This window comes from Peromyscus maniculatus, chromosome 17, assembly GCF_049852395.1.
Source record: "Peromyscus maniculatus bairdii isolate BWxNUB_F1_BW_parent chromosome 17, HU_Pman_BW_mat_3.1, whole genome shotgun sequence".
In the NCBI taxonomy this organism is placed as follows: Eukaryota; Metazoa; Chordata; class Mammalia; order Rodentia; family Cricetidae; genus Peromyscus; species Peromyscus maniculatus.
In genome coordinates, this window is record NC_134868.1 from 51,629,755 (window position 1) to 51,642,783 (window position 13,029).

The 13,029-nt window shown below is 38.5% G+C and overlaps 1 protein-coding gene across 1 annotated transcript; it reads left to right on the forward strand.

The window, feature by feature from the left end:
* Positions 1-11,479: 11,479 nt before the first annotated feature.
* Positions 11,480-12,336, forward strand: LOC102927420 (alpha-defensin 3-like). Its single transcript, XM_042262849.1, has 2 exons — positions 11,480-11,655; positions 12,231-12,336. The coding sequence occupies exons 1-2, from the start codon at positions 11,480-11,482 to the stop codon at positions 12,334-12,336; spliced, it is 282 nt and encodes a 93-aa protein (XP_042118783.1).
* The last annotated feature ends 693 nt before the right edge of the window (positions 12,337-13,029 follow it).

Here is a 13,029-nt window from a genome sequence, read left to right on the forward strand (position 1 = left end):
AGCTAAAAGCTTAAAAAGGCTCTAGTTCGTTGTCCTCACGCTTATATACCTTTCTGCTTCCTGCCATCACTTCCTGTGATTAAAGGCATGTGTCACCATGCTTGGCTGTTTCCAGTGTGGTTTCCATTCCTCTGGAATGCTAGGATGAAAGGCATATGCTACCACTGCCTAAACCTGTGTTTAATATAGTAGCTGTTCTGTTCTCTGATCCCCAGATAAGTTTATTGGGGTGCATGATATATTAAACACATACAGGACTTATGAAGTTAATGCCAGAGAAAATTATAAGCTTTCAAACATTCTGTAAAACCTAGGAAACAGTGCTAGTTTTTTTAATTTATGAAGAGTTTGTAACACTACATATTAATCAAACACAAAATGAACAATAACAAGAGAATACCAGGATCTACAAATTATTCCTTCCATGCAAATCGAGCACTAACTCATACAAGAATGCAAATGGAGCCTCAAGGGAATACCAATATTTACCTATCAACTTAGAAAGTATATTTTCAAAATTATCTAGCTGGGTGGTGGTGGTGGTGGTGATGGCACATGCCTTTAATCCCAGCATTTGGAGGCAGGGGTGGGCTGACTGTTAGGTTGAGGCCAGCAGCATCTACAAAGTGAGTTTCAGGATAGCCTGGGCTACACAGAGAAACCATGTCTCGAAAAAACAACTTTATATATCCTTAACACAAGTTGATTATTTTCAGCCCCAATGAATCCAATGAATCTCACATCAAATTCCTACATGTGCAAAGTAGGGTGTCAGTTTAGTGCCTGAATCTGTGGATTTGAGGACACAGAAACTTGTCCTCAATCTGGTCCTTCATGCCCATCAAGCAACTGGCTCTTCCATGGAAAAGATAGTTGGTGCAGGGCTCCCAACCCCACAGGAAGGAAGAGAGAAGAACGTAAAAACAATAGGAACATGAAGATATGGTAAGTCAAATATATTTAATATTAAAAAGGTATCCTCATTACTACCCTATGAGGGAGTTTATGTGGCCAGAATTCTGTTTGTTGTAGATTCTCAGCAGGAGGTCTTCCATGTTGTCAGGCATCAGAGGTGGCCAGTACTGCACTAAACACAGGCTGAAGGAAAAGACACTGTACAGGGCTAATACCAAGGCTTCTGGAGGACAGTCCATTGGGCACAGTATCTATGAGACATGCGGAATTTGATGATGTTTCTAACAGAACTCGTGGGATACAATGTTTTAAATTTCAGTTTCATTTTAAAAATTTTCCTCGGAACCATGAACATGAACAGCATTGCATCTACTCTGCTTCTGGCTCTCTTTCAACCTTCCAATTCCTCCCACATCCTCACCACAAATATACTACCACTTCTTTAATTATTATATATGTGTGTGTGTGTGTGTGTGTGTGTGTGTGTGTGTGTGTGTGTATAAATTTTGAATGCTTACAAATACACACATGCATCTATAAGAGAGTTTATATAACAATGCTTATATATCCATGGGTATAGGAATAACAACTTAGGATTTAGGCCAAGTGACAATAGGACCTTATAAAACAAATCACCTTCCCTATAGCAAATAATAATATAAATCAGTGCAGTAAAGAGGAAGTTCAGAGTGTGACAAAGATCTTTGCATAGCTATACCTTTGATAAGGATATCATCCAGCATACAAAAAAAACCCAAAAAGATAAAATGACGTGAAGAAAACATCCAAATTGAAAATAAGGTATGGATCAGAACACTGAATTCAGGGGTGGGGGATAGATATTAAAAAATACCTAAAATGAGATCAGGAATGGTCAAGGTGGTATGACTGTAGTGTGTAAGCACAAATCAGACAAAATTCCTCAATGGAGATGGGAGTTGAGTTCAAAAATCCACTCCTATCAGTTGTTGTATTACCAGTTATTACCTACTTAGAGAGGGGACTGATTCTTTCTGAGTGTATCCCATGGTAAATTTGCCATATGAAAACCTCATATCTAAAAATATATGGGCAGCAAAAAATGGTCTAGATGGATTTAAAAAAGGGGGACACAAACATGGGTAGGTAGAGAAGGCACTAATCTGGGAAGAGTTTGGGGAATGATAAGTATTTTCCCAAAAGGTTAACAGCTTGTTGGAAATGTTCAAAAAACTAAGAAAAATAGCTAATAAATATATTTAAAAGTGCTCAACAATCTTAACAGTTAGAGAAACATGAATTTAATGTTCTCAGGTATTTCATCTAACCCCAGTCAGAATGGCTAAGATCAAGAAAACAACAGACAACAATTGTTGGTAAGCGTGTTGGGAAAGGGAAGCCCTCATTTAATGCTGGTGGGATTACAAACAGTAACTACTGAAATCAGTGTGCAGATTTCTCAAAGACTATAAGGAACTCTCCATATGGCACAGCTGAAACATTCCTTGGAAAATGCCCAAAGGGCTCAGAATCCTACTCCACAGATATTTGCTCAGGCATGTTCATTGCTGCTGTGTTCACAATAGCTAGAGAGTGGAAACAACCTCAATGTCCTCCAATAGAAGAATGGATCCTGGAAATGTGGGACATGTTTCTGAAGGTGAGTCCCATCTAAAGGACAGGAGAGTTGACAAACAGGAGAAGTAGCTAGAGCAGAATCAATAAGATGTGACTTTGTATCTATCCTTCTGTTCACACTTGACTAGTAAAATGTAACCCAGGCTCCTTTTATAAAGTATTCATTGCAGATTCTACTAGATATCTTGAAAGAGTCCTGATTAAGCCAAAAAGAAAATATCAAAGAAAAAAAAACATATTCTTTGTTTGCAAGGAAATTTATTAGAGAGGGAAAAACAATTGAGGTGAATACAAGGGAAATGGCAGATCATAAGGTCTCAGAGCACATGGTGATCTTATCTCTGGACTCAGTGGCAGCAGAATTTGAAGCGTTTGGACCCTTGCCAGCAGATCCCAGTGACACGTTCAAAAAATTTGCAGGATGTTCTACAGGAGCAAGTCAAGATTTTTCCGCCGGCTAAGAAGACAGGACATCAGGCATTAAGTAAGGTAGACTGCAGTATACAATAGTGTACAATACTATAAAACTTCACAATGCATGGTAAAGAGGAGGTTTGTTTGTGTTGGTGACATCACACCAGGCACCATGATCAACTCCAAACACTGGGAAATAATACATTGAACAAGTGTTGATCCCATGTATCAATTGAAACCCATTTCACATTCATCTACCTGTCTTTGTCTCCTGACCTAACATATTCATACACTGGCATATGTGGTGTGATATTTTTGTTTGTGTTCTGAAACATAGAGCTTGCCTATGGATCAGAGAAGCAGAGCAGAAGCCACAAAGGACATCTGAATGATTTACCTCCTGGAGTCCTCAGACCAAGTAGGGGGAGATCCTGTCTCCATCTACCTTATATTCCTGTTTCCACTTCCAAGTTAAAATGTGAATGCTCCAATTGCTAGGCTTAAAGTCATGGACCAGCACTGGCTGGCTTATATGGTTAACTATTGGCTACCTCCACACTCTGATCTCCCGGCAAGCCTTATTTGTCAGTACACAAACAAAATATCATACAACAGGCATTTGGTTCTTAACTGTATTATTTAAAGCAAAGCAGAGTTTTCTTTCTATAATAAAAGTATCAGTTGGATAGGCAAATGGCTAATCAATATGTTGTATATTTTGAATGTTTTCCACAGATAAATTTTTAGATCAAAAAACTTCAAAAGAAAGAAAATTAATTACTTTTTTTTTTTAATTTTCACTGTTACTCATATAAATAAGACAGTTAAAATCCTAAAGGATCAACAGAGATAACTACCCGAATCCCACATCTCATGACAGGATTCCAAGGCCCATCTTCAACTCTCTCTCAGGAGACTCCAACCGACTATCATAGTGGGCACCACCACTCACCTGCTTTTTGAAGAGCAGAGCCTTCTGGGCCTCCAAAGGAGATGGACATATCCTGGTCTTCTAACCCTGGCTGATCCTCATTTTTAGTCTCCTCAGTTGCTTCTGGGAGAGAATCAGCCTGGGCCAGGTAGGCCAGCAGGACAAGGGAAGAAAGAAAGACAAGTGTCTTCATGGCTGAGAGTCACCTGGAGGAAGGGTGAGCAGAAGCCCAGTGTGTGGGGAGACAGCAGTCAGCCTACATTTATAGGACTGTCATGAAGGTACAGAGACAGGCCCTGTTGTTAGAGTGGGCATGCACAGATGGGAACTGGGAGAGACTATTGCCCTCAAGATCTTTTTGATGTTCCTCTCTTCTCACAGCTGCCATCATGATGTTGTTCTGTGTGTTCAGTGACAGCCCTCCCTTCCAGCTGATAATGATGAAGGGTCCATACTATCTTCCTCTGTTTCCCATCTGCTTGAGTATTTACCTTTCTGTGGTCAGGAAAGAAAAGAGGCAGGCAACTTCCAAGTTCATAAGCTGATGAAACAAGGGGTTTTTGTGTTCTGAAGTTGGAACCTGCTGTTCTCAGAAAGCATGGACCCTGAACCAGACCTAAATACCTGTGGCTTGGACAGTCAGTCCTTTTAGTGATTCTGTGGTATTATCACCCTCATTAAGGAAGACTCTGTGAATCCCTTCTTTTGGGGCCAATTATGGAGAAAGAAAGATGCCTTTGGTGAATCGAGTTCAAGAGGAAAAAACTGACAGCTATGGTCAGAGTGAAGCTAGAACAGGTTGCTCTAAAGAAGCCAGTATGACCTGAACATGTCCCATGAGTGCATTCCAGGTGTCTCTTCACACTTTGGGAGCCATCAAATGATGTGCTGTGGTTCATGTCTCAGATTCTGAGGTTTTTTTTTTAACTTTTAGAAAATGTGAACTTACCTACAAGAAACAACATTCCAAATGTAGAGAGAGTGATGTGTTTCATCTCAACCCCAAGAAGTGCTTCTACTCCAAGAAGTGGTTGCTATTCATATATAACTATTGTTCTGTACATGTTTTTATCTATTTTCCCTCACCCTCACTATGAATATGCCAAAAATACAGAACATTCTACTAATTTCAGTTAGTATCTGGGGTCTCAGTATAATAAGTCCTAGCTCATATTTACATGTTGATAAATACTGTTCAATTGTTTAAATGTTTTTATTTACAGTTCTGTGCAATAATTAGCAAAGCATTAAGAGTATTATGTTACATGCACACACACACACACACACACATCATAATTGCTAATGATACATGACCTCTCAATACCTTTATAGACTTAGATTTATCAGTCAATAAGCACATCATCTACTTTAGACGCATCCTTGCTGTCATCCTGATCTTACAGAGTTGGCCTCAGTAGCACTTACTAAATTTGTATAACCAAAGAACACCATGCTCATTTGAATGATTTATATTATTGTGTTTTTACTTTCTATTCTCTCTGCCAGTGTTCTGCACAGAACTGGTCACTGAAGTTCCAGAGTATCTCAAACCATTAAAATATGTCCTTTAAGAAAAATGCCCTTTTTAAATATGGCAATCAAGTTTTGGATTGCACCATAGTTTTCTTTTTCTTGTTATTTTCTATTCTTTCTTTTGTTTTTTCCCAAATCCTGGTTGCAACATCTATCTTATTTGAAGAAAGACATCTGCTCATGTGGACACTAGAGAAGGTAGAGACCAGAATCCTCTGTCTGGGAAGTCAATGTGACCACTTACCTACTTCTGAGTTTTTTGAGCTTTGGGGAAAAACAAATCTTTACTTTGTAAGTTTACATTCTGGTGGAGTTTTTATGGAATTTCTGGGGGTTGATACCTGTACTTTGATTTTTTTCTCATATTTCCTTGTCCCAATCTAGTAGGTGAAAATTATTAATTCAATATCATTCCAGTCTACCTTTTTCTCATGAATTGTGGGAAGATGCGGACATGCAAGGGTAGTGTGTGTACTACGTGTATTTGGTCAAATGCTCCATTGAGGGAGTGTTTGGCACATTCATTTTACATTTTTATAGGAAAATATTTAATTATTTTTATTTTATAAGAATAATTAATTTGCGTGTGTGTGTGTTTGTGTTTGTGTGTGTGTGTGTGTGTGTGTGTGTGTGTGTGTGTGTGTGTGTGTGCCTGTTGTCTGTGCAGACCAAATAGACAGCCAAATCCCTAGAACTGCAGTTACAGAAAGATATGAGCTGCCATGTGGGTGCTGGAACCAAACCTGGGTCCTCTGCAAGAGCAGCAAATGCTCTTAAACACTGAGCCTTCCCACCAGACCCACATTTTCTCTAATTAACCTTCAGTTGTTTTTCATACATTCTGGAAATTTTATCTTTTAAAATGTTACAAATCTTAAGATTATTATTTTTCTTTGTCTTTTTGTTTTCTATGCCAAACAACTTGATTTATAAATTTATTTAATAATATTTCTGAGTTTCCTGTCTTTTAACTTAAATTTGTTAAACTCAAACTTGTATGCTGGCGTGATTTAGCAGAGCAGCATTATTAAAATTCTGTGATTGAGAAAGTTTATTTTCTTAAACACTACCACAGTTGAGGAGGTTCTACCTTCCCAGGGAGGTTTCAGGCTCACTGATGTTCTGCCATATAAGTCACTTGTAGATGCCCAAAAAGCAGTTAGAAAGTAGAGCTTTGGATGGAGCTGGTGGGTCAGAGACATTGAAGTGATGTTGGAGAAATGAAGGAACTCTTCAAAGTTCAGTGATGTTTATCCTATATTCCTTTGTGCTAGATGGTGTTCAAGTACCATCACTTATTCAAACATTGCCTCTAAAGAATGGAAGTTACCTCCACTGGCCTCTGAAACTTCAGATATTGCAACTAACCCATGCGTCCACATGGGAAGGCTATTGCTCTTCCTTCCTCACAGGCACACAGACAATACTGACCCGCAGGAGGTGCTGGGTAAGATGAGTCACAGCCTTGAGGACATATTCTTCTAAGGTAGGTGGAGGTGTGATCACTTCTGCACATGTTTTGTGTCACAAACCAGTGTGCAAAATGTCAACAGAGCTCTCAGTTACCTATAATAATCAATTCTATTTCTTTAGCAGTTATCACACGTGTGTGTTTGATTTTTGATAACTGGCAAAAAACCTTTTCTTCAGGTATTTCTAGAGAGTGTAATTTATTTACTAGTGGATTCATATCAAGTCCCAGAAGAGGGAATTTTCAGAGGTAGAGAGAGACCAAGGAGAAGCTGTGGACAGATCATTTGCCAACAGCTGTTTTCCAACCATGAGCCACTGTCAGGTTCTAAGCAAGGACGTCAAATAGTCCCATTAATGGATGGAAGGTAGCACTCTGAAATGTAGAAGTTAAGGTGAAACATTGGCTAGTGGTGAAGTACAAGGGATTTGGCCACAGCCCTGTTACCTAATCTTTAGTGTCTCTGGGTAAGTTAATTAACTTCTTCAAAGTTCCTTTAAAAAGCCACAAAATATTGGTCAATAAAAGAAACTACCTTATTGAGTTGTGAAAATCCATTATTGGAATAAATAAAGAGAAGATTGGAATAAATAAAGAGAATAAATAAAGAGAAGCAACCAATATATATATAAATATAATGCATATATTATATAATTATAAGTTCTATCTGGCATCGTATGTTTGAAATTATCATGATTTCTGTGAAGTCACACAAAGTTGTCCTGACTGTATAATAAATGAAAGTTTGGTGTTCTCACCTTATGTAAGAAGTTGTTAAGTTCATTAGCCTCTAAATGTTTTATCCAATACTCAATAATTTATATTTGTTAAACTAGCAAGAATCATATTTTCTAGTTTCAAATACCTCAAGAACTTTATGGAATTAGTTATCTCATTGTTAAAGAGAAATTACACAAAATAAGCAGTTTTCCAAGATAAAGTCAAAGAGGTTAAGTGTAACTACAGAAGAGTGAGACATCAAGTCTCACTTGAGGATGAAAGAGACTTGGATGATCTGAGAAGTGAACTGTATTAGAAATGATAATGGTGGTGGGAAGAAGAAAACCATGAAAAGTTCAGCAGAGTAATGTGCAGATATTTTTGGTCAGAAGATCATGATGTTAGGATGATTAATGGAAAGTAAGCTGAGCTTCACATTAGGCTGAGCAGTTTCCTAAGACAATGGAGACAAACCTCCCTGTTCTAAAGATGAGTGTTCAGGAACCAGAGAACTCTATTGGAATTTTAACTCTGAAGTCAATACAGGACTTCTGACTCCAGCCATATTTTACATACTTATCTGTGTTTCCATGCTCTGCATGGAGTCTAGGGTCATAAGAGGAAGCCATAATTTGGGCCTGCCACAGTGTTGGCTGGTATGAGCCAGTAAGCATGTGTTGTACATTTGAAATTCCTGTGAAGTGTGGGATATTTTCAAAAATCTTAGGTGTTTTTTCATGATAGCAGATTGCCTACTGGAATTTCTTCAGAGCATCATTGTAGTGATAAGTGATGGCATCTGGCCCAGTTGGTGGACACGTTGACAATGCTGTGTTGATAGAGGAGATGTGATTCCAATAGGGGCATGTCTTTTGAGCATCACAAACTAAAGTAATTGTCAATTAGGATATAAACTGGCAGATCTTCGATATTTGTCCAAGACCAAACAAAGTTAACTGTTTAGACTCTTTGTGATTCAGTTAAACTAGGGAACCCCTTTGTGGGACAAAGTATGCTTTCTGTACCTGATCCCCAGAGGTGTACCAGGCTTTTTTGTTGTTGTTGTTGTTGTTGTTTGATTTCCAACAAGCTCCCAAATCATAATTGAAAGACTTCTTATTATTTATGAATGCTCATCCTAGCTTAGCCTCATTTCTGGCTACCTCTTTTAACTTAAATTAACCTGTTTCTCTTTATCTACCTTTTGCCTCAGGGCTTTTTTCTTTTTTCTATATGACCTGCTCTGTCTCTGCTGTCTGGCAGCCGCCTGACTCTTCCCAGCATTCTCCTTTCTTTTTCCTTTATTCTCTCTTGTTCTTCTCTCTTTTCATTCTTCTTGCCCTCATTTGTCTTGAGCCTAGAAGTCTCCTTCTATTTATTCTCTCTGCCCACCAGGCCCACCTATCCATCTTCTCTGCGTAGCTATTGACCATTCAGCTCATTAGACTGATCAGGTGCCTTAGGTAGGCAAGGTGAATCAAATGCAACACAGCTTTACATAATTTATGTACATCCTTACATTGTCAAACAAATATAGCATAAACAAATATAATACACCTTTAAAGAGTTAGAGTAATATACTGCAACATAAACAAATGTAACCTGTTTTGCCTTATTAAAGTAAAATTTAGCAAGATAGGGGAGTCTGACTCATGAAAATTTGTTTTACATTTATTTACCTATTGTATGTGTAGAGAGAACTCATGTAGCACAGTACATGTGTGGAGGTCAGAGGAGAGGTAATAGATCTATTTGCTTCTTCCACTGTGTGGGTTCTATGGTTTTTCAGGTGTGATGGTACCATCTCTCACTTAGCCATCTTGTGGCCCTCATTTGTTTAATTTCTATTATAACGGGCTTTCTTTGTGCATGATTTGTTTCCTTGACATTTTATTTTGTGAATAGCCTTTCTCTTTGTTTTTCACTCTAGTTACCACTACATGAATTCATTGATGTTCCTTCTTCAGGTGTCTTGTATTCATTCTCTCTGAATGAGATTGTTTCAGAATAATATGTGAGCCTATTACAGGAGAGATTCCTTTGTGATTGAGTCCAGGGTAAATTAAGGCAAAATGAGAGAGAGAGAGAGAAGTACACAACTCGACCAGTAGAAGCATTTGAGCTTCTTTTTTTTCACTTTGTATCTGGAATCTGTGCTCCTCTTTGCAACTGCTATTAACTATTGTCAGTCTTTTGATTAAAACACTTTCATTTAAGAGGCAGACACTTACATTCCAAGGACTGTTGATAAAAATAACAGCATCATTGATAAGTACTGTGTAATTGCAGATTCAGAGTGAGCAGTACTTTGATTTTTTCCAATTCTTGATAAACAAAGTGAGCAGCATGTACCACCCTTTATATATCCAAAGTTTCAGATTCAGTCAAGTAAACTGTAGACTACTCCCATAATAGCAGAACAAGTCTTGGTTAGGCCTGAAGATGTAGAGAGTATAAAACACTGATTGAAGAAATTACCAATGAGTGACATACCATCTTGGTAAGATGCTTGAAGAATCCAGAATGTTTGCCAAATTGGCGTCATGACAGTCAGCAGTATGATGAACTGTCACAAGGGTACTGTGGATGCAAACAGTGGAGCATATATGACTTCTTATGTCACTGAATTAGTGTAGTAATACATCCAGCATTTCTGTTTCTAGATATGCAGTCAAAATAATGGTTTTTTTTAGGCTATACGATTTATTTATATGTATTGTATTATATATGTATGCATTAAATATATTTAATAGATACATGTAAATTTATAAAAATATATTGATGTTTTCCTACTTATTAGAAAAGCACAGAAATAACTAAATTCTTCCATATGGAAAAGGATAACTGCTGTGGAAAATTCTAGCTACAGATCTCAATTTATAAAAATGAATTCAGAGATAGCATATACTATACATAATTTAAGGCAAGAGAAAAATTTAATATTTTTATGCAAAACATAAGTAAAAAATAATCTTACTGGGGAAAAGATAACAGTTCAGTACAGAAAAGTGTCCTGGTTAATACTGGTGCAATTCTTGGAGCCCCAGGAACAGAACATTTAATTGTCTAGCTGAGGATGAGAAACAACTTGCAACCCTCTATACTGGGTAGGTGTTGTTCATTTTTGGTGCCTTTATTTTCATCTCCAAAAAGTAAAAAGTCCAAGATCTCATATGTAAGCCACAGCACATTATTTAATGGCTCCCAAACTGTGAAGAGGCACCTGGAATGCACTCATGAGACGTGTTCAGGTCACACTGTCATCTTCAGAGCAACCTGCTTTAGCTTCACTCTGACCATCTCCGTCGCTAGTCTCCTCTTGAGCTTTATTCAACAGAGTAATCCTTCTATCTCCATAACGGCCCCAAAGGAAGGGATTCACAGAGTCTTCCTTCATGAGGGTGATAATGCCGCACCATCAAAGAACTGACTGTACAAGCCACAGGTATTCAGGTCTGGTCCAGGGTCCACAGTTTCTGAGAACAGTAGGTTCCAACTTCAGAACACAAAAACCCCTTGTTTCATGAGCTTATGAACTTGGAAGTTGCCTGCCTCTTTTCTTTCCTGACCACAGAAAGGTAAATACTCAAGCAGATGGGAAACAGAGGAAGATAGTATGGACCCTTCATCATTATCAGCTGAAAGGGACGGCTGTCACTGAATACATAGACCAACATGGTGATGGCAGCTGTGAGAACAGAGGAACATCAAAGGGATCTTGAGGGCAACAGTCTCTCCCAGTTCCCATCTGCGCATGCCCTCTCTAACAACAGGGCCTGTCTCTGCTCCTTCTCAAGACAGCCCTATAAATGCAGGCTGGCTATTCTTTCCCCACACACTGGGCTTCTGCTCACCCTTCCTCCAGGTGACTCTCAGCCATGAAGACACTTGTCCTTCTCTCTTCCCTTGTCCTGCTGGCTTACCTGGCCCAGGCTGATTCCATCCCTGAAGCAAGTGAGGAGAATAAAAATGAGGATCAGCCCGGAGTAGAGGACCAGGATGTGTCCATCTCCTTTGGAGGCCCAGAAGGCTCTGCTCTTCAAGAAGCAGGTAAGTGGTGGTGCCCAGTGTGATAGTGGGTTGGAGTCTCCTGAGAGAGAGAAATGAAGATGTGCCTTGGGTTCCTTTCAAGAGCAATCTGGCTTCCTTAGGAACTCTGTCTTGCTTCCTTTTCTTTCTTATTCACAACAGTATCATTAAGAGAGGAGGAAGTCAGTTAATTTTCTTTCTCATGTTTTTTGCTCTAAAAACCCACTTTGAAATTTCACCAGAATATAGTGCAATATACTGAGTGAGCCTTATAGAACAAATTGAGTAGTCTTAGGTTTAAGGAGATAATTTTCTTTTGTTAGGAGAACTTCAAGTCAGTGTAAGATTTCACTCAAGTATATGAATGGTGAGAAAATGAGCATACAAATTATAGACATATCAGAATAGATTTGATGTTCTGCATGTTATCAACACTGAATACGACTCAAGTACATTATTTCATTTTCTGTTGAGTTTACCATATGGCTGGCTGTAATGTTACCCATGCAGTATCACACATCTTCATAGGCTGTATAATATCCCATCCAGCCAACCTCCACACTCAATTCTTGATTTTCTATGTATGTCTCCAGCCTCAAGGAAGCTCTTGACATGCTACTGTCGAAGGCGATCCTGCAAAATACTAGAACGCATCAGTGGGATCTGCACCAGGGGTAGGAAAACCTACGTGTTCTGCTGCCGCTGATCATGGAGACCAGAAACAACAAGATGACCATCTGAGGCCCAAGAGAGGCCTCTGATTAACATTACCCTCGTGTTTCTCCTTTGTCTCCATTAAATTTCTTGCATTATGTTCCTTGTGTGATTGCATTCTTTCAGTATTTGCTATATGGCTCAGTCAGGACTCTGGAAATCAAGTACCAGAGCCTTCAAGGAAACTTTTGCATTTGAATAAATAATTTAGTTTTTACCCACAAAATATAGACTCCAACGTATGATCCCTTCATTTGGAAACAAAATGTAAAGAAATTTCATAGTGCTTATGATTCTTCTACATTTCTCTCTTGACTTTTGACTCTGCCTTCATGTAGATACAACTCACACTCAAAGACATGCCTACATCTTAAGAAAAAACTATTACTTTGGGCTTCAGGTTTATACAGTCCTAACCTTAATTTTTCAGGAACCACAGTCTCCTTAAAAAGTGTTAAAATTTTAATGATTAGGCCTGGATTATGCCTCTACCTTCTAAGCACTGGGTTGTTTTTGGCTCCATAGAGACAACTTTTACCAATATTGGAAATGTTAGTACAAAGACAGAATAGGTCTGAACAAATTCAAAGCAACCCATTATATGATGTGCATATATTCACAGTACCTAAGCTTGTATACAGCAAAAGGTATTTTCTATACAGAAAACTGTTCTTCATATACAGTA

What these genes read in the sequence shown, in the direction of transcription:
- LOC102927420 (XM_042262849.1), top strand. Translation starts at nt 11,480, where the DNA reads ATGAAGACACTTGTCCTTCTCTCTTCCCTTGTCCTGCTGGCTTACCTG. An exon ending in GCTCTTCAAGAAGCAGGTAA is followed by an intron (nt 11,656 to 12,230) that starts GTGGTGGTGCCC and finishes TCCAGCCTCAAG; the next exon opens with GAAGCTCTTGACATGCTACT.